Source organism: Cherax quadricarinatus, chromosome 4 (assembly GCF_038502225.1).
Source record: "Cherax quadricarinatus isolate ZL_2023a chromosome 4, ASM3850222v1, whole genome shotgun sequence".
Taxonomy (NCBI): Eukaryota; Metazoa; Arthropoda; class Malacostraca; order Decapoda; family Parastacidae; genus Cherax; species Cherax quadricarinatus.
In genome coordinates this window covers 25950806-25977761 of record NC_091295.1, presented here as the reverse complement: position 1 = coordinate 25977761, position 26956 = coordinate 25950806, and the positions used below count along the sequence as shown (strand labels likewise).

The window sequence follows — 26956 nt, the reverse complement described above, 5'->3', positions numbered from 1 at the left end:
TATGGAGGAGGTGAATGTATTCAGATATTTGGGAGTTGACATGTCAGCGGATGGGTCTATGAAAGATGAGGTGAATCATAGAATTGATGAGGGGAAAAGGGTGAGTGGTGCACTTAGGAGTCTGTGGAGACAAAGAACTTTGTCCTTGGAGGCAAAGAGGGGAATGTATGAGAGTATAGTTTTACCAACGCTCTTATATGGGTGTGAAGCATGGGTGATGAATGTTGCAGCGAGGAGAAGGCTGGAGGCATATGAGCAATAAAATGACGATGTGGTATAATTGTTCTTGTTCAACAGGCATCTCCTCGATCCTAATACCTTTCTTTTTCTTGACTACTTTTCACTTTTTTGGCTGGCGTTTCTTCCTCATCATCACTTGACACCTCTGCATACAGTGGCAAGTATTCATCACCACTTTCAAGCAAGCAATTCTGGGTCATCTACCTCCAGTTCTGAGTCACTTTCCTCCAAAACACAGACATTTTGACTTGGTGTTGGAGGGCTCACCATAAAACAATTTCTCATTGATCTGGAAGGACAATAAAAACGTTCTGTACACATCCAGACCACTACAAAATTCATATAAGCAATAGAAATATTTTGTTATAAATATTTATTTACTGAAATTGAAAACTGTCCCTAAAAGGGCACAACAAAATTTTTTGAGGTCTCTTTTGTTGCACTATTTTCATTTGCATGGTACACTCATATTATGCTTCACACGGCCTTTATATACATATATATCAAAATATGCCCAAACTATTCATTTACGCACTAGACATAACAATCAGTACTTACCGACATTGTAGAGGATAAAATCCAAGGGTATTTGAGTCTCACTAGATGAAAAAATGTTACTCTCGGGAATGCCAAGCCAGAAGTGTTTACATCTTGGTCTCTCAACCAATGGGAAACGAGAAAAGGACAGCACCACTTAGCTGAAGCGACTCAGGGAAGGCTTGTGATTGGTCAGAAATAAAGAACGGGAATCTAGATGCGCGGCACGAGTAGGATGACACGCACAGAAAATCACGTGCTCAGACCCACATATTCTGCGGTCTGCCCAATTAAGGGTTAACCCTTTCAGGGTCCACAGGTCAAATTTCAAAGTGCGCACCAGTGTCCAAGAATTTTCAAAAAATAATTTTGCTATTTTTTCTTTTGAAATGGTAGAGAATCTTTTTCTGAAGGTAATAAAACAAAAAGTACGAAATTTGATGGAAAATTGATGAAATTATACTCTTGTGAATTTTGATGTGTCAGCGATATTTATACATCGGTGATTTTGCTGACTTTGACTCCCATTTTAGGCCAATTACTTTATTCCAGTCAACCAAATTCTTAGCTATTTCACTAGTATTACTTATATTCTATAGATTGAGCACAAGAAATTGCCAACCCAACTGTTTCAACTACAAAATAAAGTGATGGGAAATTGGTAATTTGGCCAATTTAGTGCAAAGTTCAAAATATTCCAATTTCAGAATAGGGTCCAGAATAAACAATGCAGGTATTCCTGGCACTAAACTAACATTTCCTCTGTTCATTAGTTATGCTTTCAGGCTTTATAAATGAATTCCATTTTCATTTTTAATTCACATAATGAATTTTTATTCAAACCAAAAAATGGAAGATTTACTGTCATGCAATATTGTAATAATTGTATAAATAATATCAGCACATTTGTGAACATATATTAGACCCACCAGCTGGCATGTATTAGATGTGTGAGGTCATTTCTGTAATATATTTTCCATTCTATCAAATGAGACCAAGAAATCGCAAATACACTGCAAAGCTGCTGTTTAAATAGAAAATTACGGTGTCAGTTTTTTTTCTCATTATGCACTGTGTGCTGCAGGATTTGTTTTATGTGGTGCGCACACACCATATAGATGTATTCTCTCATATCTAGGCCCAAATTTACCACTCACAGCTTATCAGAGTGAGCTGAGCTCATGGTGTAGATCTACGGTTTGGACCCTGAATGTAAAGCCGTAGATCTACGGCACGGACCCTCAAAGGGTTAAAAATATACTAAAAATGTTATAAATGGTGCATAGGTGACATTAAAACAACATTAAAGATGGCTGACACAAACCCACTACCATTACAATATGTTCCTTACTTAGAGATGAATTCATTTCAAATTCAAATGTTTATTTCTCTGTATAGATTACAATGTGTGGTTTACATATTATAAGATAATTATAAAATAAAGTACTTATTACAAAGAAGGCCACTAGTAGGCCTAGGTATGCCTAGGCATTTCGGGCAGACTAATATTATTTCTTACTCTATATTGACACAGGTTATGAATCTTACTGGTATTAAAGTGAGGTAGCTAGATTTACAAAAGTGAGGTAGTTCACCACATTTAAAAAATTAACAATTAGTTTAACAATTAATGGGAATGGTCTCATCTTGGCATGATACAGTTTCTATTAAAGCTCCTATAAGGGAGTGTCTTAGACATGGTCTTAGGAACAGAACTCAGTCACTAAGTGAGGAGAGGCTGTACTTAAATCCATTGATAAAAAGCATCTACGTATATGAAAAATAATTCAGGCAGGGCCTAATAACAAAAGAACTAACAAAACAATACACATCAATACTTACTAATCTAATACGGAAGCCTAAACAAATGTATTACGTAAACAGATTTCATGAAATAAAAGGAGATATGAAAAAGACCTCGAAAACCCCCTCTGAAATTTTGAACTATAGGAAAACTATCTAGAAACAGAAAGATTAACATAGCAAAGTCAGATGAATCATAGATGCAGCCTATAGACATTTTTTGTTATTTTTTCTTATGAAACGGTAGAGAATCTTTTTTTAAAAGGTAATAAAACAAAATACGAAATTTGATGGAAAGTTGATGAAATTATGCTCTCGCGAATTTTGCTGTGTAAGCAATATTTACGCATCGGCGATTTTGCTCAATTTGACTCCCATTTTAGGCCAATTACATTTTTCCAATCGACCAAATTCTTAGCTATTTCGGTAGTATTACTTCTATTTTATTGACTGAGCACAAGAAATTGCCCAGTCAACTGTTGCAACTACCCAGTAAAGTGATTGGAAATTGGTAATTTAGCCAATTTAACACAAAGTTTAAAATATTCCAATTTCAAATTAGGGTCCAGAATATACAATGCAGGCATTCCTGGCACTAAACTAACATTTCCTCTGTTTATTAGTTATGTTTTCAGGCCTTACAAATGAATTACATTTTGATTTTTTATTCACATAATGAATTTTTATTCACAAAAAAAAAAAAAAAAAAAAAAACTGTTATTCAATATTGTAATAATTGTATAAATAATATCAGCACATTCATGAATGTATATTAGACCCACCAGCTGATGTGTATTAGATGTGTGACATCATTTGTTTACTCGAACATCGGCAGAAATTGAACATTTCCGCTACTTTAACCCTTTCAGGGTCCAAGGCCCAAATCTGGAGTCACGCACCAGTGTCCAAGAATTTAAAAAAAAAAATTGTTATTTTTTCTTATGAAATCGTAGAGAATCTTTTTGTGAAGGTAATAAAACAAAAAGTACGAAATTTGGTGGAAAATTGACGAAATTATGCTCTCGCAAATTTTGATGTGTCAGCGACATTTACGAATCGGCGATTTTGCCGACTTTGACTCCCATTTTAGGCCAATTACATTATTCCAATCAACCAAATTCTTAGCTATTTCACTAGTATTACTTCTATTCTATCGATTGAGCACAAGAAATCGCCAAGTCAACTGTTTCAACTACAAAATAAAGTGATCGGAAATTGTTAATTTGGCCAATTTAACACAAAGTTCAAAATATTCCAATTTCAAAATAGGGTCCAGAATAAACAATGTAGGCATTCCTGGCACTAAACTAACGTTTCCTCTGTTCATTAGTTATGTTTTGAGGCTTTACAAATAAATTCCATTTTGATTTTTTATTCACATAATGAATTTTTATTCACACCAAAAAATAGAAGATTTACTGTTATGCAATACTGTAATAATTGTATAAATATCATCACCATATTTGTGAATGTATATTAGACCCACCAGCTGACGTGTATTAGACGTGTGAGGTCGTTTGTTTACTCTTGAATATCGGCAAAAATTTAACATTTCCGCTAATTTGAGCTCAGTTTCAAGCCATTTCCAGTGCTAAAACCAATCAAAATCATCTCTATTTCTGTAATATGTCTTCCATTCTATCAAATGAGACCAAGAAATCGCAAATACAACTATAAAAAACATACGAAAAAACACTGCAAAGTTGCTGTTTTAATCGAAAAATCATGATTTAAGTTTTTTTCTCTCATTATACACAGTGTGCTGCAGGATCTGTTTTATGTGGTGCACACATACCACATAGATGTATTCTTTCATATCTAGGCCCAAATGTACCACTCACAGTTTATCAGAGTGAGCTGAGCTCATGGCGTAGATCTACGGTTTGGACCTTGAACGTAAAGCCGTAGATCTACGGGACGGACCCTGAAAGGGTTAAGCTCAGTTTCAAGCCATTTTCAGTACTAACACCAATCAAAATTACATGTATGTCTGTAATATATCTTCCATTTTATCAAATAAGACCAAGAAATTGTGAATACAACTGTAAAAAGCATACAAAAAAACATCACAAATTCAGTGTTTTAATGCAAAAATAGTTGCATTTTTTTTTCTCATGCACTGCAGGCTACAATATTTGTTTTATGGCAGCAGAGAGTTTGCATAAATGAGGAGAAATTAGAATGGGGGCATGTCACAAGCAGTGTTCCACAGGGGTCAGTGTTGGGCCCGTTGTTGTTCACAATTTACATAGACGACATAGATGAGGGAATAAATAGCGACATGAGCAAATTTGCTGATGACACCAAAATAGGCCTTCCATTTCATTCTAATGAGGACATTAGAGCAATCCAGGATGATTTGAAGAGACTGATGCAGTGGTCGGAGAAGTGGCAGATGCAGTTTAATATAGACAAATGCAAATTTCTAAATGCTGGAAAGGATAATAACCATGCCACATTTAAACTAAATAATGTAGCTCTTAATGTTACGGATTGCAAAAAGGATTTAGGAGTTCTGGTTAGCAGTAATCTGAAACCAAGACGACAGTGCATAAGTGTTTGCAATAAAGCTTACAGAATCCTTGGCTTCATAGCAAGAAGTATAAATAACAGAAGTCCTCAGGTTGTTCTTCAACTCTATACTATATCTTTGGTTAGGCTTCATTTAGATATATGCTGTGCAGTTTTGGTCACCGTATTACAGAATGGATAAAATGCTCTGGAAAACATACAAAGGAGGATGACAAAGTTGATCCCATGTATCAGAAATCTTTCCTATGAGGATAGACTAAGGGCCTTGAATCTGCACTCTCTAGAAAGGCGTAGAATTAGGGGGGATATGATTGAGGTGTATAAATGGAAAACAGGAATTGATAAAGGGGATGTAAATAGTGTGCTAGAAATATCTAACATAGACAGGACTCGCAGTAGCGGTTTTAAATTAGAAAAATTCAGATTCAGGAAGGATATAGGAAAGCACTGGTTTGGTAATAAAGTTGTGGATGAGTGGAACAAACTCCCGAGTACCGTTATAGAAGCTAAGACGTGTAGTTTTAAAAATAGGTTGGATAATTACATGAGTGGGTGTGGGTGGGTGTGAATTGGACCTGACTAGCTTGTGCTACTAGGTCAGATTGGTGTTCCTCCCATAAGTGAATGTGACTGACCTGACTAGGTCAAGGGAGCAGTAAGTATTACAATGCTGAGTTTACAGAATTTGGTTATTGTGTGGTTTACATGTAGTAAAATAATAATTACAGAGTGTACCACTAAAACGCCTAGCATGGCTAGGCATTTCGGGCAGACTTATATTAAATCTTAGGTTTAAAATATTACAAAATTATGAGATAAGTTGGTATTATGGCTAAGTGACTAAATACTAGTTGTGAGTTTAGCAATGTGAATGCTTTTGTTTTGGCACAATACACAGTTTCAGTATTGGAGTATCACAGGACAACTTTTGACTAGTTAAGATTCATTATTTTGAGATTGAGATTGATATTTCTGTTTATGGTCAAATGGGTGAGCGAGTGCAAGTGTGAACCACCAGGTGGTATTCGTATTAGTTGACAGGGTGTATCAGGGAGATAAGATGTTTTCTGATGGTAGTTTTGAAGGTGATGAATGTGTCTGCAGTTTTGGAATTTTCAGGTAGGGTGTTCCAGATTTTAGGGCCTTTGACATACATTGAATTTTTGTAAAGGTTTAGTCGGACACGGGGAATGTCATAGAGATGTTTGTGTCTGGTGTTGTGCCTGTGGGTTCTGTCACAACTATCAAGAAAGAATTTTAGGTCAAGGTTAATATTGGAATTTAAGGTCCTGTAGATGTAGATTGCACAGTAGTAAGTGTGGATGTACTGAACAGGGAGTAAGTTTAGATCTATGAAGAGTGGGGGGGGGTGTTGCCAGGGATGGGATTTAGTGATTATTCTTACTGTGGCTTTTTGTTGGGTTATTATTGGCTTTAGGTGTGTTGCTGCAGTTGAACCCCAAGCACAGATAGCATAGGTGAGGTATGGATATATAAGTGAATGGTATAGTGTGAGAAGGGCAGTTCACGGCACGTAGTATCGTATCTTGGAGAGGATCCCAACCGTTTTGGATACTTTTTTGGTTATGTGTTGGATATGGGTGCTGAAGTTCAGGTTGTTGTCGAGGTATAGGCCTAGGAATTTGCCCTCATTATGCCTGGTAATTAGTGTTTTCAATCTTAATGTTAATTTGCGCATCTCCTGCTCTGCTACCAAACATAATGTAGTAGGTTTTGTCAACGTTAAGCGTAAGTTTATTGGCTGTCATCCAACTCGATATTTTGATCAGCTCCTCATTAACAATGGTGTTGAGGGTTGCAAGATTAGGGTGAGAGATGACATAAGTCGTGTAGTCAGCAAAGAGAATGGGGTTCAGGTGTCGAGATACATTTGGAAGATCATTGATGTATACGAGGAAGAGCAGGGGACCAAGGACACTTCCCTGCAGAACTCCAGTATCAAGTGGCTGTGTTGTTGATGCTGTGTCTTTAATGGTGACATACTGATACCTATTAGTAAGGTAAGATTTGAAATATGCAAGTGCATGGCCTCTTATACCATAATGGTCAAGTTTGTGGAGTAGGATGCTGTGGTCTACTGTGTCAAAAGCTTTTCTTAGGTCAATAAAAATTCCTAGTGGATATTCCTTGTTTTCCAATGCTGTGTAAAGCAGATCTAGCATTTTTATAATTGCATCGTTAGTGCTTTTATTTTTCCTGAATCCAAATTGGCAGGGGTTGAGTATGTTTTGTGACGTTATAAATGAATATAGTCTCCTGTGCACGAGTTTCTCAAAGATTTTGGATAGTAATGGTAAGTTTGATATTGGGCAATTAATTATAGTTTTTTGTTTACCCTCCGATTTCCTTCAGTTTTGGTGCACAAGACAAAGTGTTTTTACTCTTTCTTGAAAATATTTATCAAAAATATACCTCAAACAACAACTAAGAAAAGACTGAAAAAGGACTGATTTACTGAAAATGCCCTTGGGGGCAATTTATTCCTATATGGGACGACGTAAAGTTGTTTGGACACTTGGTGCCGAGAGAACAATGCTAATACGATTTTTCTTAGGGACATTTTCCTCTGAATAACTTATCTTTATTTCACAAAAAAATAAAGTTTGTTAGTTCTTGGAATGTTGCAAAAAATCTGCCCTTTACTCCCACATAACTCCCAAAGTATTTGGAATATTTCCAAAAATTGCCTGATGGAAATTAGAGAAATCATTATTCTACAATTTCTGTGAATATTATTCCATTTAATTAAGTAATAAAGGAAGAAATAGGTGCATTAGGTGAATAAGTTACTTCCGAGATATTGGCCTGGAACGCCGGCCGGCCCACCATCTCAAAAAAAAAAAAAAATCACGAAAATCGCATTTGTTTGGGTGTGTTTCTTAGTAAACTGATGTTCTAGTGCAGTTATCCTCTTCAAAACACCGTTTTCTCTTACTCAAAGATGACACAGAGAGGAGTAACTCATTTATATCGAAATATTCCCGATGATCTCTCGCCATATTATGGCCTATTTTATTCAGTCTAGAGTATATAACATGTTTGTATGTTATTTATAGTGTTTATTATATCATATTAGATCAATACTGATAGATAAATAAGCCGTAGAGTTGACATATAAGCTGATATAAGCGTAATAATCAAGTGATTTATCCTGGCTCTCTCTGGAGCGGGAATATGGCTGAGGGTTCCCAGATGGCTCCCGATTGGCTGGCACTCTATGGATAAGCTCCGCCTACTTTTATATGATGCCAAATAGTCAGTTATTATATTAGAAAGAATAATGCAAGAAAAAGCTATAAAAAACAAGGAAAAAATTCCAAAAAATATATGGGCTGTGAGCAGACGTGCTACCCATATCGCCGTCACCATAACTTATATAAATGACTATAATTTCTTGTAGAAACACCGTAGAACATTCATTCTGGTACCATTGTGTTGCCAAAGAGTTAAGCTATTTTTCTGTATATATAACTCAATTTCCATAATTTGTCTATTTTTTTTGAGAGCGCATGGAAAATTGGATGACTGCCCCCCTCAAGGCATTGGCTTAAGCCAGTGGGAGAATTGGACCTGCCTCGCATGGGCCAGTAGGCCTGCTGCAGTGTTCCTTCTTTTTTATGTTCTTAAATGGTGCACACTTACCACACAGATGTACAGTAGGGCCCCGCTTTACGGCGTTTCACCTTACGGCGTTCCGCTAATACAGAGATGTCAACTTTGGACCAAAATTTGCTATATGGCAAGCAGTCTTTCAAATACGGTGTGCCCCACCCAGTTTGTTTACATTCTCCACGACCACATCTATTATGTCTGGAAATTTTCCAAAATTTTAAGCGTTTTACAGTTATTGCGTAATTTATACGTACAGTGGACCCTCGCCTAATGCTATTAAATGTTTATAGTGTATTGTATATTGTAATAAACAGAATAGAGGGAACCAGCTCTAATACAGCCTCTCCTCACTTAGCGACGTACTCGTTTACTGATGACTGACTTACAATGGGCTCTCTGACACGTATGCATACCTAACTAATGTACGTATATTACAGCTAATGTCCTCTATTCTGATTATTACAATATACAATACTTAACAGTATAAACATTAAAAATATACCAGAAATGTTATAAATGGTGCAAAGGTGAAATTAACCCTTTCAGGGTTCCGAGGCCAAATTTCAAAGTGTGCACCAGGGTCCAAGAATTTTCAAAAAATAATTTTATTTTTTCTTATGAAATGGTAGAGAATCTTTTTCTGAAGGTAATAAAACAAAATGTACAAAATTTGATGGAAAACTGACAAAATTATGTTCTCACGAATTTTGATGTGTCAGCATTATGCATTGGCGATTTTGCCGACTCCCATTTTAGGCCAATTACACTATTCCAGTCAACCAAATTCTTGGCTATTTCACTAGTATTACTTCTATTCTATCGACTGAGAACAAGAAATTGCCAAGTCAACTGTTTCAACAACAAAATAAAGTGACTGGAAATTGGTAATTTGGCCAATTTAATGCAAAGTTCAAAATATTCCAATTTCAAAATAGGGTCCAGAATAAACAATGCAGGCATTCCTAGCACTAAACTAACATTTCCTCTGTTCATTAGTTACGTTTTCAGGCTTTACAAATGAATTCCATTTTGATTTTTTATTCACATAATGAATTTTTATTCAAACCAAAGAATAGAAGATTTACTGTTATGCAATACTGTAATAATTGTATAAATAATATCAACACATTTGTGAATGCATATAAGACCCACCAGCTGTCATGTATTAGACTTGTGAGGTCATTTATTTACTCTTGAACATCAGCAAAAATTTAACATTTCTGCTACTTCGAGCTCAATTTCAAGCCATTTCCTGTACTAAACCAATCAAAATCATCTCTAATTCTGTAGCATATTTTCCATTCTATCAAATGAGACCAAGAAATTGCAAATACAACTATAAAAAAACATACGAAAAAACACTGCAGTCACTGTTTTAATTGAAAATTACGGTCTCGGCTTTTTCTCTCATTATGCACTGTGTGCTGCAGGATTTGTTTTATGTGGTGCACACATACCACATAGATGTGTTCTCTCATATCTAGGCCCAAATTTACTGCTCACAGCTTATCAGAGTGAGCTGAGCTCATGGCGTAGATCTATGGCTTGGACCCTCAACGTAAAGCCGTAGATCTACGGCACGGACCCTGAAAGGGTTAAAACAATATCAAGGATGGTTGACACTACCATTATAGTATGTTCCTCACTTAGTGATGACTTCGTTTACCAATGTGGTCTTAGGAATGGAACTCCATCGTTAAATAAGGAGAGGCTGTATACATTATTTAGGTATGCATACTGGTCAGAGAGCCTGTTGTAAGTCTGAGTTGTTGGTAAATGAGTACATCACTAAGTGAGGAGAGGATGTATACTATTAGTAAGCCATGGGCTGTTTAGTCTCTTTGCCGAGATCTGCTTCATTTTCATTGGACAATGTCTATTACAGAGGTTTTGGGTTTTGTGTAGAAATATTTTGATGCATTCATCAATATAGTGGCTGTCCGCTAACTCACCCAGCCAGTCAGTGCTACATAAGGCAGAAATAAAATTTACTGATTACTCAACGTGTAGTTGTAGAGATCTTATTGGTGTCCCGAGGCAATCTGCCAAAGTTGGTTATGAGAAAAGTTGGGTAGTGGTCTGTAGTGTTGTCTGTGATTATGTTTGCTTTTAGTGGGGATATAGTATTGGTCCAGATATGATCAAGTAATAAGGCACTTGCATCTGTGATTCTTGTTGGTTTAGTTACAGATGGTAGTAGCAAGCAGCTCTTATAGTGTTTGCAAAATCACTTACTTAGGGGTCAGCTGCTTGGATGAAGTTTATATTAAAGTCACCAGCAAGTAACAGGTAGTGTTTATTCATCTCTGAGCCAGTTATCGTGTTTCTTAATTTGTCACTACAGTGGAACCTTGAAAATCGAACGTACCAAATATCGAACGTTTCGAAAATAAGACCATTTTTTTCAGACAAACTGTGTACCAAAAATCGAACGTGTTTCAAATTTCGGACCGCCGGGTACAGGACCTGTTCGCTGGCCCGCTCTGTCCGTGTCCCCGCGCAGGCGCCGTGAGCAGTCTAGCTTTGTTTATGCTTGAGTGAACACTAACCTGCGCTCTCATTCACACATTTTACAATTATTTCGTTGTGTTTAGTGCTTGTGGGACTGTGAAATAAGCTGCCATGGGCCCAAAGAAACTTGCTAGTGGTACCCCTGTGGTAAAGAAAGTGAGAAACACCATAGATGTGAAGAAGGAAATAATACAGAAGTATGAGAGTGGTGTGCGACTTGTTGAGCTTGCCAGGATGTATGGGAAAAAACAAGTTGACCATCAGTTCTATCCTGGCAAAGAAAGAACAAATCAAGGAAGCTGATGTTGCAAAAGGTGTTAATATGCTAACCAAAAAAAGACCACAAATAGTTGAAGAGGTTGAGAAGTTGTTGCTGGTGTGGATCAAGGATAAAGAGATTGCAGGTGATAGTGTTTCAGTGACGATTATTTGCGAAAAGGCAAGGAAGTTGCATGCCGATCTGGTACAGAAAACTCCTGGAACCAGTGCTGATAGTGAATTTAAGGCCAGCAGAGGCTGGTTTGACAGACTAAAGAAGCGTAGTGGCATACACAATGTTGTAAGACATGGTGAGGCAGCCAGTTCAGACAAACGGGCGGCCGAGAAGTTTGTACAGGAGTTTAAGGGGTACATAGACAGTGAAGAATTCAAACCTGAACAAGTGTTTAATTGTGACGAAACAGGCTTGTTTTGGAAGAAAATGCCAAAAAGGACCTTCATCACACAGGAGGAAAAGGCACTGCCAGAACACAAGCCTATGAAAGACAGGCTTACTCTTTTGTTCTGTGCTAATGCTAGTGGTGATTTTAAAGTGAAGCCTTTACTTGTGTATCATTCAGAAAATCCCAGTGTGTTTAAGAAAAACAATGTCTTTAAGAACAAGTTATGTGCCTTGTGGAAAGCTAATCATAAGGCATGGGTCACAAGACAAATTTTCAAAGAGTGGGTCCATGAAGTGTTTGGCCCCAGTGTGAAAAAATACCTCCAGGAAAAGAAATTGCCACTCAAGTGCCTCCTGTTAATGGACAATGCTCCTGCTCATCCTCTAAACTTATTAGACCTCTTGTCTAAGGACTTCAGTTTTATAAAAGTGAAGTTCTTGCCTCCTAACACCACTCCTCTCCTCCAGCCCATGGACCAGCAGGTCATTTCTAACTTCAAAAAACTCTACACAAAAGCAGTGTTTGAAAAGTGCTTTGAAGTGACCACAGACACTAAGTTGACCCTAAGAGAGTTCTGGAGGAATCACTTCAACATCTACAACTCCATAAGCCTTATAGGTAAGGCTTGGGAGGGAGTGACTTCCAGGACTTTGAACTCTGCTTGGAGACAATTGTGGCCGGATTGTGTCCAAAAGAGGGATTTTGAAGGGTTTGAGGCTGACCCTGACCCTGACCCAGCTCACCCTCTGCCTGTTGTGGACTCTATTGTGGCACTGGGGAACACCCTGGGGTTGGAGGTGAGTGGTGAGGATGTGGAAGAGTTGGTGGAGGGCCACAGGGAAGAGCTAACCACTGAAGAGCTGCAAGAGCTTCATCTGGAGCAGTATCAGACCACAGCTGAGGAACTTGCTTCAGAGGAGGAGAAAGAGGGAGTGGATGAGGTGCCTTCTTCAAAGATTAAGGAGATTTGTGCCAAGTGGAATGATGTCCAAATGTTTGTGCAGAAGTACCACCCTGAGCAAGCTGAAACAAGCCATCTTTGCAACAAGTTCAGTGACAGAACCATGTCCCATTTTAGGGAAATGTTAAAAAGGCACCAGAAACTGAGGACTGTGGACAGTTATTTTGCGAGACGGGTCCAGTGACTCTCAAGCTGGTCCTAGTGGCATTAAAATACAGAAGGGAAGTAACCCCAGAGAGGGCTTTACCTGAAGTCCTCATGGAGGGGGATTCTCCTTCCAAACACTAACCCCAACTCCCTCTCTCCTCCTCCCTATCTTCCATATGCCATCACCAATCTTCAATAGGGGTAAGTAAAAATGTTATTTTATATTTTATATTATATGTATGTATTATTTTATATGTATGTTATTTTATATGTATGTAAAACTGCAATTAATCTCTATAAAATGTATTTTTTGTGTGAATATTTTTGGGTTTCTGGAACGGATTAATTGTATTTCCATTATTTCTTATGGGAAATATTGATTCGAATTTTAGACTTTTCGAAATTAGAACTAGCTCCTGGAACGGATTAAGTTCAATTTTTGAGGTTCCACTGTAAATGTGTAAGTATTTGTGTGAGGTAATCTGTAGACTGCTCCAACTCTAACTGCTGGCAAATATATATTCACCATATTTGTCCCTGGGGCATGTAGATTTAATACATTTTAGTTCATTGGAGTAGCAGATAGCAGTACCTCCTCCTGATTGATCAGGCCTGCAGTTGTGTATGGTTGTGTAACCAGGTAAGGCAAAAATGTCTTAAATCATGTTTGAGCCAGGTTTCAATGAGAATGATAAAAGGTATGTTAAGAAGCATAAAGAGGTCATCATAGTGTTTACTCAATGATCTGATATTGTAATTGAATAACTGAATACTGTTATGTTCTTGTTAGCACTGAGTATTGAGCAATGAGTACTCATAAAACAGACTGAGAGTTGTAGGATGTCATTGTTGTCAGCTAGGACTGTATACCATGTACATGTACTTGTAGTAAATAAAGATATTATTATTATTATTATGATCTGAGCTCATGACATAGAACTATGTGAGGAACCCTGACCTCAATGACATAGTTCTACGTGATGGCCACTGAAAGATTTAACAAGCTATTATATTAGTGCAATTTTTTGCATCTGCATTTGAAAAAGCTCATCCAAAATTGAACAGAATGTACTACGAAGGCCTTTACATGTGCTATTCAATTTTGGATAAACTTTTTCAATCACATTTACAAAAAGATGCACTAATGATCTCATTAATACATTTCAACATATGTAATAACCAAAACTATGCTTTACTTTAGTATTCACCAAACAATTGGCATTATACTAAACTGTTACATAATATCTCAAGATTTAAGAAATAAATGAAACTTTATAAAAAGTCAAATGTTGCAAACGACAACATTCTAGCAAATTAACCTAATTTAAATAATTGGTCAGTAGTTATAGGTTATGCTCTGCATTACACAATGTAAATTACCTAGGATAACCCAAAAAGTCAAAGTGACTTATTTCCCTAGCATAAAGTCACAGTTGGTGCTCTTCCTCAGTCATATTAACCCAAGAAATATTTTATATATTATAAAAAGTTCATGTTGAATACAATCAAATACGATTATGGAAGTTCCATTACAAGGTCAGTGGTCAGTCGTCACGTGAGGTCACAGACCCTGAGCTGCTTTGAGGATTAGCGTGGATGGTTACAAAGCATGGCTTGCTTCTGCAGTGTTTTAAAAATTGAGGCTGGAGAGTTGAAGGGGGAGGTCTTGCTTCTCCATGAGGAGATTAGGAAGCTGAAGGTCCACCTCAATGGGTCTGGGAGAGAGTGTGAGGTGGCTGGAGTTGTGGGGAATGAGGCTTCTAGCAGTGAGGTGCAGTCTGTCTCTCGCTGTGAGGAGGCTGTAGGTGGGGAGGTAGCAACGGCTACCAGCAGTGAGGTGCAGTCCAGCACCTGCTACAAGTGGCAAGTGGTTCCCAGTAATGAGAGGAGAATCAGAATAAGGAAAGTTAAGAGTGAAGATCTGAAGGTAGGAAATCGCTTCTCTGTTCTTCAGGATGAATGTATTTCAGTGGCCAGTGAAGGTAAGGGTACTACTCCCCTGGTAACAGAGGTAAGCGCATTCTTGTGGTTGGTGACTCTCAGGTAAGATATAGTGACCGTGCTTTTTGTAATAGGAATAAGATGAGAGATACAGAGTGCTTCCCTGGAGCTGGTGTTGGGGACATAGTTAACAGGCTGGATAACATCATGTCAGGTAATGGGAACAAGCCCATTATCTGTTTCAGTGCTGGTGGAAATGTGTTGGGAAGGGTAGGAGAGAAGAGCTGCTAGATAAGTACAGGACAGCTATAGATTTCATTGAGTCTAAGGGAGGGGTCCCATTCATATGTAGCATCTTGCCTAGAAGGGGAGTAGGAAATGAATGGTTGTCTAGAGCAATTGATGTAAATTGCTGGCTAGACAGATACTGCAAGGAACTTGCAATCCCATTCATTGACAACTGGAACAACTTTTATGGCAAACATGATATGTATGCAAGGGATGGGGTACATCTCTCTGGGGCTGGGGTGGTAGCACTTGCAAACTCAATTGAGAAGGCCATTGGTGAAATGCCTATGATTTTAAACTGATAGAAGATAGAGGTATGGGTGTGTGTGGGAAACAAGCAGGTTGCAACACTAGGGTTGGAAACAGTAAATGTATAAAAGGCATTCAGCATGAAGTTATAAATAAAAACAATAGATCAGGTCAGCAAACAAAGGGGGACAGCAGAGGGCAGCAAGGGACTAGCTCCCTTAAGGTTTACTATACTAATAGCAGGAGTGTAAGAAATAAGATAGATGAGCTAAGATTAATTGCAAGTGCAGGAAACATAGATATTATTGCTATAACAGAGACCTGGCTCAATCTGAAAGATAGAGAGATGCCCTCTGAATGTCACATACAAGGCTATAAATTATTCCACACTGACAGGGTCAACAGGAAAGGTGGTGGAGTAGCGATGTATGTCAGAGACAATTTAAATTGTTGTGTTAGACAAGATATAAAATTAGAAGCATCAGCCACTGAATCTGTTTGGTTACAGTTTCTCGAGGGCCGAGAAAAACTAATTTTGGGTGTGATTTACAGGGCCCCAAATCTTGATAGGGAGTGCAGTAAACTTCTATGGGACGAAATTCGTAAGGCATCTACATACGAAAATGTTGTGCTAATGGGAGATTTCAACTCTAGACAGATTGACTGGAGCAATTTGACAGGAAATTTAGAGTCAGGTGACTTTCTTGATACGATCCAGGATTGTTTTTTAAAACAGTTTGTGACATAGCCAACTAGGGGAAATAACCTCCTTGACTTGGTTCTTGCCAGTAGGGAAACACTAATTAATAATCTTGAGGTTAATGATGAGCTTGGGGAAAGTGATCACAAATCACTCAGTTTTAATATATCATGGAATTCCCCTAATAATGGCAATCAAGTCTCTGTCCCTGACTTTTGCTTGGCTGATTTCATAGGACTGAAAAATTACTTAGGTGGGCTGAACTGGAATGACCTGACTAAGGGTCAGGTAGGTGGTGATCATTGCTGATATGACGCTTTCCAGGGCATAGTTCTAGCTGCTCAGTCAAATTATGTTCCAAATAGGGAAATCAGATCAAACAAAAATGGTCCTAAATGGATGAACAATAGATTAAAATACCTGATTGGTCAAAAGAGAGGCATATATAGGCAAATCAAAAGAGGAGGGGGGCAATTAAGAAATCGATATATTCAGTTAAAGAGAGAAATAAAAAAGGGAATTAGAAAAGCAAAAAGAGATTATGAGGTTAAAGTTGCAAGAGAATCGAAGACTAACCCAAAAGGATTCTTTCAGGTATACAGAAGTAAGATCAGGGACAAGATAGGCCCACTCAAAAGTTCCTCAGGTCAGCTCACTGACAGTGATAAGGAAATGTGTAGAATTTTTAACACATACTTCCTCTCAGTTTTTACACAGGAGGATACCAGTGATATTCCAGAAATGATAAATTATATAGAACAGGACGATAATAAACTGCGCATGATTAGGGCCACAAGTGACATGGTCCTTAGGCAAATAGATAAATTAAAACCTAACAAATCCCCAGGCCCTGATGAACTGTATGCAAGGGTTCTAAAGGAATGTAAAGAGGAGCTTAGCAAACCTTTGGCTAATCTTTTCAACATATCACTACAAACTGGCATGGTGCCAATAAGTGGAAAATGGCAAATGTGATATCTATTTTCAAAGCAGGTGACAGGTCCTTAGCTTCGAACTATAGACCAATAAGCCTAACCTCCATAGTGGGAAAATTTATGTTATCAACAATTGCCGAGGCAGTTCGTAGCCACCTTGAAAAGCATAAATTAATCAACGAATCTCAGCATGGTTTTACAAAGGGGCATTCCTGCCTTACAAATTTATTAACTTTTTTCACTAAGGTATTTGAGGAGGTAGATCATGGTAATGAATATGATATTGTGTATATGGACTTCAGTAAGGCTTTTGACAGGGTCCCACATCAGAGACTATTGAGAAAAATTAAGGCACATGGAATAGGAGGAGAAATTTTTTCCTGGATAGAGGCATGGTTGACAAATAGGCAGCAGAGAGTTTGCATAAATGGGGAGAAATCAGAGTGGGGAAGCGCCACGAGCGGTGTTCCACAGGGGTCAGTGTTGGGCCCCCAGCTGTTCACAATCTACATAAACGACATAGATGAGGGCATAAAGAGCGACATCAGCAAGTTTGCCGATGAAACCAAAATAGGCCGTCGAATTCATTCTGACGAGGACATTAGAGCACCCCAGGAAGATTTGAATAGACTGATGCAGTGGTCGGAGAAGTGGCAGATGCAGTTTAATATAGACAAATGCAAAGTTCTAAATGTTGGACAGGACAATAACCATGCCACATATAAACTAAATAATGTAGATCTTAATATTACGGATTGTGAAAAAGATTTAGGAGTTCTGGTTAGCAGTAATCTGAAATCAAGACAACAGTGCATAAGTGTTCACAATAAAGCTAATATAATCCTTGGCTTCATATCAAGAAGCATAAATAATAGGAGTCCTCAGGTTGTTCTTCAACTCTATATATCCTTGGTTAGGCCTCATTTAGATTATGCTGCACAGTTTTGGTCACCGTATTACAGAATGGATACAAATGCTCTGGAAAATGTACAAAGGAGGATGACAAAGTTGATCCCATGTATCAGAAACCTTCCCTATGAAGATAGACTAAGGGCCCTGAATCTGCACACTCTAGAAAGACGTAGAATTAGGGGGGATGTGATTGAGGTGTATAAATGGAAGACAGGAATAAATAAAGTGGATGTAAATAGTGTGCTGAAAATATCTAGCCTAGACAGGACTCGCAGCAATGGTTTTAAGTTGGAAAAATTTAGATTCAGGAAGGATATAGGAAAGTACTGGTTTGGTAATAGAGTTGTGGATGAGTGGAACAAACTCCCGAGTACAGTTATAGAGGCCAGAACGTTGTGTAGCTTTAAAAATAGGTTGGATAAATACATGAGTGGATGTGGGTGGGTGTGAGTTGGACCTGATAGCTTGTGCTACCAGGTCGGTTGCCGTGTTCCTCCCTAAAGTCAATGTGACCTGACCTGACTAGGTTGGGTGCATTGGCTTAAGCCGGTAGGAGACTTGGACCTGCCTCGCATGGGCCAGTAGGCCTGCTGCAGTGTTCCTTCGTTCTTATGTTCTTATATACTGGTCTCAGAACTTCCACTTTCACTCAAATTCTCATTTTCATATAAATTTTTAGGCTCAAACATCTTCACATTATTGATATTGCTGATGTTAATAATTATTATTAAAACTCAAAACCGATTGAAGCCACACACAATTATTATCAAATTAAGCTCAAAATCCCCAAGGGTCACACAGCAGTCATACACAACTAAGTACATAAAAAAAATACTGTACCAAAATTACTCTCGCGTCTCTCTTTGCCTGTATACTCAATAGTGTAAATTGGAGGCCTGGGTAAGTCCCGTTTATTCCACACTTCCATGCTGACTCCTAAATAACAATTCCATATATCACAACATGAGGAACTTGTCCTGTGCTGCGTCACGTGTCTGCTCCAGCAGGCTACACACCTACCAATATTTACACGCAAATGAAAATTCAAATTTTCCTTTCTTTTCATGCGGTACAATAATAATAATAATAATAATAATAATAATAATAATAATAATAATAATAATAATAATAATAATAATAATAATAATAATAATAATAATAATAATAATAATAATAATAATAATAATAATAATAATAATATCTTTATGTGTACAAGTACATATACAAGGTATACAGTCCTCGCTGACATCAATGACATACTACTATATTGAAAGCCGCTTATTATGTAGAGCATTTCGGGCAAATTAGGTCAGTTTTGTCCCAGGATGCGACCCACACCTGTCGATTAACACCCAGGTACCCATTTTACTGATGGGGAATATAGACAACCGGTGTAAAGAAACACGCCCACTGTTTCTACCCTCGCTGGGAATCGAACCCGGACCATTGCCGTGTGAAGCGACAGCTTTAGTGATAGAACATTGTTAGGAAAAGAAAAGAAAGTTAATAGTATGCAATGCATTTCGGGCAAACTAATCACGGAAAACCCCCCCAAAAAAAAAAATTATTTTAAATCATTTATTCATAGTAAGGTAGTTTATTTAGGTACAGGTGTAAATAAGTACAATTATCATACATAGTAACTTATGATTAGATCCGATTATTAAATTATACGACTACATATAGTAAACTGATCATTTTGTTATATTACTAACTGTAATGTTACGAAATTTTAAAACTATAATGCTTCAAAATTGAAATGTTCAAATTCATTGTTTAAAATAACTCAGTAGTACTTGATATTATAAATTGTCTACAGTAACTGTTACCATTAAATCTATTATAGCTTAGTTAGTCTTAAGTTAATTTTAAGCCTGACCATAATGCTGTACATACAAGTGGGCTTCCACATGTTCACCAAACTAATATAATACCATGTACAACTATGTATCATGTCTTAATAAACTATTATTATTATTATTATTATTATTATTATCATCATTATTATGTGTAAAAAAGCCATGTCGCGCCTGATTATCATTGTATTTAATGGGTAAACTAATATATAAATGTTTCAAGGACCCCCAAATTCAAATTTATGATCTCCCATGAAAATAAGTCACGCCGACTTCTCTTTTGCATATCTTCGTAAGACAGTTGTAATTGTACTTAAACTTACATGTGTTATATCTATGTAATGTAATTTTACTTTCCCATAACATATGTCAGCCCTGAAGCTCATTGTAAAAAACTGTATATTAGGCAAGCAAAGCCGATATAAACAAATTATTTCTTGTTTTAAAAAAAAAAAAAAAAAAAAACTGTATAGTCCTTGTGGCTTAGCGCTTCTTTTTTTATTATAATAATAATAATTGTTTGAAAAAAGTAATTTTACCTCTCCCCTAGTATATCTTCTTTTGTTGTAATTGTTTTTACATAGTTAAGATACCTGTTTTTAACATATATTAATTATAATCATCACAAGGACCCCAACAGAATTGTCAATGAACAATAAAATGGTATAAAATACCGACAGGTTGTTAGGTAAGACACATATGCAACAGTTAGGTATCTTTATTTCGAAACGTTTCGCCTACACAGTAGGCTTCTTCAGTCGCGTACAGAAAAGTTGATAGAAGCAGAAGATACTTGAAGACGATGTAATCAGTCCATCACCCTTAAAGTTTTGAGGTGGTCAGTCCCTCAGTCTGGAGAAGAGTATTGTTCCATAGTCTGAAACAATATGGAGTTGAAGTGACAGGATGGAGCCTTATATAGCGCCAGGAGGTGAGACTCTCAATGTCTACATTCTTACTCTAATAGTGACCTACGTCTCACCTCCTGGCGCTATATAAGGCTCCATCCTATCACTTCAACTCCATATTATTCCAGACAATGGAACAATACTCTTCTCCAGACTGAGGGACTGACCACCTCAAAACTTTAAGGGTGATGGACTGATTACATCGTCTTCAAGTCTCTTCTGCTTCTATCAACTTTGCTGTACTCGACTGAAGAAGCCTACTGTGTAGGCGAAACGTTTCGAAATAAAGATACCTAACTGTTGCTTATGTGTCTTAACTAACAGAAATGTCAATGACTTTTTTTTTGGGGTATCCTAGGTTCCTACACATATATTGATATGTATTATAATTAATGTAACTGTTTATACCTGAATAAACTTACTTACTTAATAGTTATTATTTTATTTGTTTGTTGTTAATTACATAAGAAATCTTACATTAAGCATTACCATTAGTTTACTCGAAATAAACTTCATATTAGTGGCTTTCTTTTGTGCCTAACAATTTTCTATCACATGCAATGTTCTATTTAATGCTCTGTTACATGTAAATTATATTATTTATATCTCATAAATAAATGAAAATTGTATTTATATTGTACATAAAGTAGGGTTGTTATAGTAGGCTCGTGGTGCACACACACACACACACGCACACACTGTCTCTCGCTGATGTAAATATTACCATCAAGTAAGGTTAAAAAAATATTTGTTTGTTAACTTAAATGTGAAAATTCGAAGGTTTTCTCGTCAGGAAGGATATAGTGGTAAGTGTTTGTAAGATTGAAGTGTTGTTATAAGCTGCTTTTCACATAGTTTAGTTACTTAGTTGTTTTAACTTTTAAGGTAAGTAAGTAAATTTATTCAGGTATATACAAATACAGTTACATAGAATTATCATACATAGCAGCATATGTGTAGAGAACCTGGGATAACCCAAAAAAGTCAGACTGACTTATTTCCATTGGGGTCCTTTTACCTTATTATTATAATATAAAGGTTATAATATTTTCTTATTATTCTACAATGAAGATAACATCTTATTATCATACTAAAAAAACTATCTACTACACGAGGGTCATTAAGACTATCTACAATACGAGGGTCATTACTAGGAATAAGGTAAAATTTACACGTATGTTAGCTAAAAAATAGAAAATCATTCCCCTCCCTTTCTGTAGCTACATTCATCAGACACCTTTTGGCACTCTTCTTGAACTGGTTCATGCTATGACTGGCTTTGACATGTGCGGGCAGTCTGTTCCATTCCTTTATTGCTGTACAATAAAAGGTGTTTGAAGCCTGGCCACTGACTGTGGGTACTACAAAGTTGTGTTCTCTCCCCCTAGTACTATGATTGCCCTGGTTCCCAACCTTGACAAAATTGACAGCAAGATATTCTGGACACTTTGTGAGCAATTTTATAAACATGATTTAGCTTCAGTTGTTTTACTCTGTCTTCAACATTCAGTATATCCAACTGCTGTAATTCATCCTGGCCTACAGGTTTAAATATTACAAGGACCCAAGTGGAAGTAAGTCACTTTGAGTTTTTAGGAGGGTCGGGTTATCCTAGGTAATATACACATGCTGTTATGTAAGTAAGTTTATTCAGGTATACACAGTTATTGATTATCATACACAGCAGTACATGTGTAGGAGCCCAGGATAACACAAAAATGTCAGTGACTTATTTCCATTGGGATCCTTGTGATAATTATTATTTAATAGTTAAAAACAGATAACTTAACTACGTAAAAGCAGTTACAATAAAAGATGATGTACCAGGGGAGAGAGAAAATTAGTTATTTTCATACAAGAAATCGCTCCTTTTCTGTAGCCTTATTCATGATGAACATTTTGGTTCTCTTCTTGAACTGGCTGATTCTATGACTGGCTTTGACATGTGCAGGCAGTCTGTTCCACTCTTTTATTGCTGAATAGAAAAATGTCTTTGAAGCCTGACCACTGACTATGTATTGCAAAGTTGTTCTCCCTTCCCTTAGTTCTGTAATTGCATTGGTTCCCGGCCTTAACAAAATTGGCAGGAAGATATTGGAGACATTGATTGTGAGCAATTTTATAAACATAATTTAGCTTTAGTTGATTTACTCTGTCTTCACCATTCAGCATGTCCAGTTGTTGTAATTCATTCTGGCCTTCATGTTCTCTTGAACTCAGGTTCAGAATGAATCTCGCCATTTTTTTTGGTGATTTGTAACCTATGTTTCAGTTCTTTTTGTTAAGACAGAGTGCCATGAAGAGCAAGAGTAGTCTATAATACATTGTAAGAGAGCTAGACATAGGGTCCTGCGAACCTCAGTTCATAGACACTGCGCCTGTCTGTAGAGAAACTTAGTCTGGCCTTTTCTTTTTTCACAACATTGTTCCCTATTAGTTCTCCGGACATGCTTGGGCCAAAGGGGATTCCCAGATATTTCACTGAATTTACTGTAATAATAGGTTCACCATTACATGGACATTATTTACCTTTTTCAATTTATGTTTCATGCCACATAGTATGGCTTCCATTTTCCTGAGTGTAGTGATAGTTTGTTGTTTACCAAACCATTTGCTACAGGACTAGATCTAGTGATAGTACATTAGCAATGTCTTGTGCGTCTTTACCTGATACCAACAGAGCACTATAATCTGCATATGGTAGAAGCTTACATTTGACACTGATAGGCATGTCATTCACATAGCACAGGAATAGCAAAGGAACCCCCACATGTTATTGGCATAGATTTTGATTCTGTGTTGTTGATCTTGACAATTTGGTTCCTGTTGCTTAGGTAGGACTTAGACCAATCTATAGAACTCATGCTGATAGCTTGTAGTTTCTAACATAATATACTGTGGTTGACTGTATCGAAGACCTTTTGCAAGTCTAAGGTTACCATTCCTATGTAATTCCCTAGGGACATTTCACTTCTCAGGTAGTTTTTTTTTTTTTATTATCACACTGGCCGATTCCCACCAAGGCAGGGTGGCCCGAAAAAGAAAAACTTTCACCATCATTCACTCCATCACTGTCTTGCCAGAAGGGTGCTTTACACTACAGTTTTTAAACTGCAACATTAACACCCCTCCTTCAGAGTGCAGGCACTGTACTTCTCAGGTAGTCCATCAAATTAATGAGGGAAGAGTCCGTTGAATGAGATTTCCTAAAACCTGACTGGTAACTATGGAGAATGCTTTTGTCATTAAGATATAGTGGACCCTCAGTTAACGACATTAATCCGTTCCAGAGAGCTTGTCTTTAACCGATCTGTCGTTTTCCGAATTAATTTTCCCCATAAGAAATAATGGAAATCCAATTAATCCGTTCCAGACACCCAAAAGTATTAAAAAACAAATAATTTTTTTACATGAAATATACATTTCCCTACACAGAAAACAATGAGACATGCAGAATCATTACATAAATAATAAAATGACACTTACCTTTATTGAAGATCTATTTGATGAATGATGAGACAGGAGGAGGGGAGAAGATGGAGAAGTTTACAATTGTTTGGAAGGGGAATCCCCTTCCATAAAGACTTCAGGTAACAAGTCCTTTTCTGGGGTTACCTCCCTTCTTTGCTTTTTAATGCCACTAGGACCAGCTTGAGAGTCACTGGACCCCTGTCACACCAAAAATCTGTCCAGAGAGCTCTATTTCTGGTGTCTCTTTAAAATTTCCCTTAAATGGGACACAACATCATCATTGTAGATGTTGCCAGCATGGCCTGCAACAACTGTGTCAGGGTGATGTTCATCCATAAATGTTTGCACATAAGAAAGCAAGAACACTGCAGCAGGCCTGTTGGCCCATACTAGGCAGGTCCTTCACAAACCATCCCACTAACAGAATCGTATTTGCCCAACCCAATTTTCAATGCTTCCCAAGCAATAAGCTTCAATAATTCTATTCATTCATGCACAAGTCCCAATCAAATCAAATCATGTATGTGGGGAAGTACCCTGGCTGGTGGGTGGGGAAGTACCCTGGCTGGTGTGTGGGCAAATACCCTGGCTGGTGTGTGGGCAAATACCCTGGCTGGTATGTGGGGGAAGTACCCTGGCTGGTATGTGGGGAAGTACCCTGGCTGGTATGTGGGGAAGTACCCTGGCTGGTGTACATAAAAACCTGTTGGCCCATACTACCACCTTCTACCACCACCACTTTTGTATCTTTCTACAAACTTTTTGAAATTCTATAGTGTTTCTCACCCTCTTTACCAAAGGGCTGGCACTAGAAGCTTTCTTTGGGCCATGGTGACTTATAGCAGTTACTAGCATTAAAAACAATGGAATAATACAAAATGTATCACATGTGTGCATGGAATCGTCCTCACTGGCTTGTAAACAATGGCACACTGGCTGTACACGGAGTGTCCAGGTGCTCACTCCGCGTGGACACGTTCGGGATGATTGTCTTTAACCGAGTTCTTAGTTGTTAACTGAGCCAATATTTTGATGCCAAAAGTGTCATTATCCGATTTTTACGTTATCCGATGACGTTGTTAACTGAGGGTCCACTGTACTTAACTACCTGACAGTGTACTGCCTTCTCTAGAATTTTGGACATCACACTGAGTATACTAACAGGCCTATAGTTGCTGAAATAAGATCTACTATTTTTCTTGAAGATAGGAGTAACTCTGGCCTCTTTGAATCCTTCCAGGACAGTATTTGTGGCTATGGACAAATTTATTATGTGTGCACTGGGATTGGTAATTCAGAGGCGCCATCTTTTAGGTACTTAGGCTGGATGTTATCGGGACTGGTGCTCTTAGTTGGGTTTAATTTACTTAGGTCTTTATGCATGAAGTCATAAAATAATTTATGTAACTGTATTTGTGTGTACCTGTACCTAAATAAACTTATTAGTTTGTCGTCACTACAAAGTGTTTGGGTAAGATAATTTATGTATGATAATTTATGTAACTGTATTTATGTGTACCTGTACCTGAATAAACTTACTATCAGTGCATCATTGAGGGACTGTCTGTCTTATTTCCATTTGGGTCCTTCAATCTTGTCCCCCAGGATGTGACCCACACCAGTCGTCTAACACCCAGGTACCTACTGTACTTGCTTGCTAGGTGAATGGGAACACCAGGTGTAAGGAAACATGCCCAGTGCTTCTACCCTTGCCAAGGATCAAACCATCAAACCATGGACACTGTGTGTAAAGCGAGAGTGTTGCCTGCCAGTCTATGGCAGCTTTTAATAAAGTTTTTGTGGGTACATGAGTGGGTGTGATTGTGACAAATTGGATCTGCTTAGCATCGACCAGTAGGCCTGGTGGCTAAAGCTCCCGCTTCACACACGGAGGGCCCGGGTTCTCGTTCCCGGCGGGTGGAAACATTTCGACACGTTTCCTTACACCTGTTGTCCTGTTCACCTAGCAGCAAATAGGTACCTGGGTGTCAGTCGACTGGTGTGGGTCGCATTCTGGGGGACAAGATTGAGGACCCAATGGAAATAAGTTAGACAGTCCTCGATGACGCACTGACTTTCTTGGGTTATCCTGGGTGGCTAACCCTCCGGGGTTAAAAATCTGAATGAAATCTTATTTTATCTTATGATATATACGTATACAGGTACAGTAGGGCCCTGCTTTATGGCGTTTCGCCTTATGGTGTTCTGCTAATATGGCGATTTCAAATTATGACCAAAACTCTCTATATGGCTTCCTGTCTTTCAAATACGGCTTGCCCCACCCGGTTTGTTTACATTCTCGGCCAGAAGTATAAAATTTGATGGAAAGCTTATGGAATTATGCTCTCGCGAAGTTAGCCTTCTCGGCGATATTTACGCATCGGTGATTTCGCCCATTTTGAGCCCGGTTTTCGACCAATTCTATGGTTCCAGTCGACCAAACTCATAGCTATTTCTTTAGAACTCCATTTGTTCTATCGATTGAGTACGGATAAGAAACCGCCCATTTACTGATTTCAACTACCCAGTAAAATGGTCAGAAATTGGCAGTTTGGCCAATTTCACACAAGTTAAAAAATATGCCAATTTCAAAACAGGGTCCAGAATGAACAATGCAGACATTCCTGGCACTAAAATAACATTTTCTCTGTTTGTCAGTCACATCTCTAG

General features: G+C 37.8%; 2 protein-coding genes across 4 annotated transcripts in view; one reads left to right on the top strand and one right to left on the bottom strand.

Annotated features, from left to right (window-relative positions):
• LOC128684154 (uncharacterized) overlaps positions 1–19069 on the bottom strand; it is a 94130-nt gene extending 75061 nt beyond the window's left edge. For both annotated transcript variants that reach the window (XM_070095343.1, XM_070095349.1), the window contains exon 1: positions 18892–19069. In XM_070095343.1, coding sequence (XP_069951444.1) covers positions 18892–18979 — 88 coding nt within the window. In that variant the 5' untranslated portion in view covers positions 18980–19069. The remainder of the gene's footprint in view (positions 1–18891) is intronic.
• A 2416-nt stretch (positions 19070–21485) lies between these two features.
• Positions 21486–26956, top strand: part of LOC128684156 (uncharacterized) — an 80363-nt gene continuing 74892 nt past the window's right edge. The window contains exon 1 of one of the 2 annotated variants that reach the window (XM_053770274.2): positions 21486–21545. The gene's annotated coding sequence lies outside the window, so the exon portion shown is untranslated. Of the gene's footprint in view, positions 21622–26956 lie in introns of both variants that reach the window. The other variant, XM_053770275.2, reaches the window with a different exon arrangement.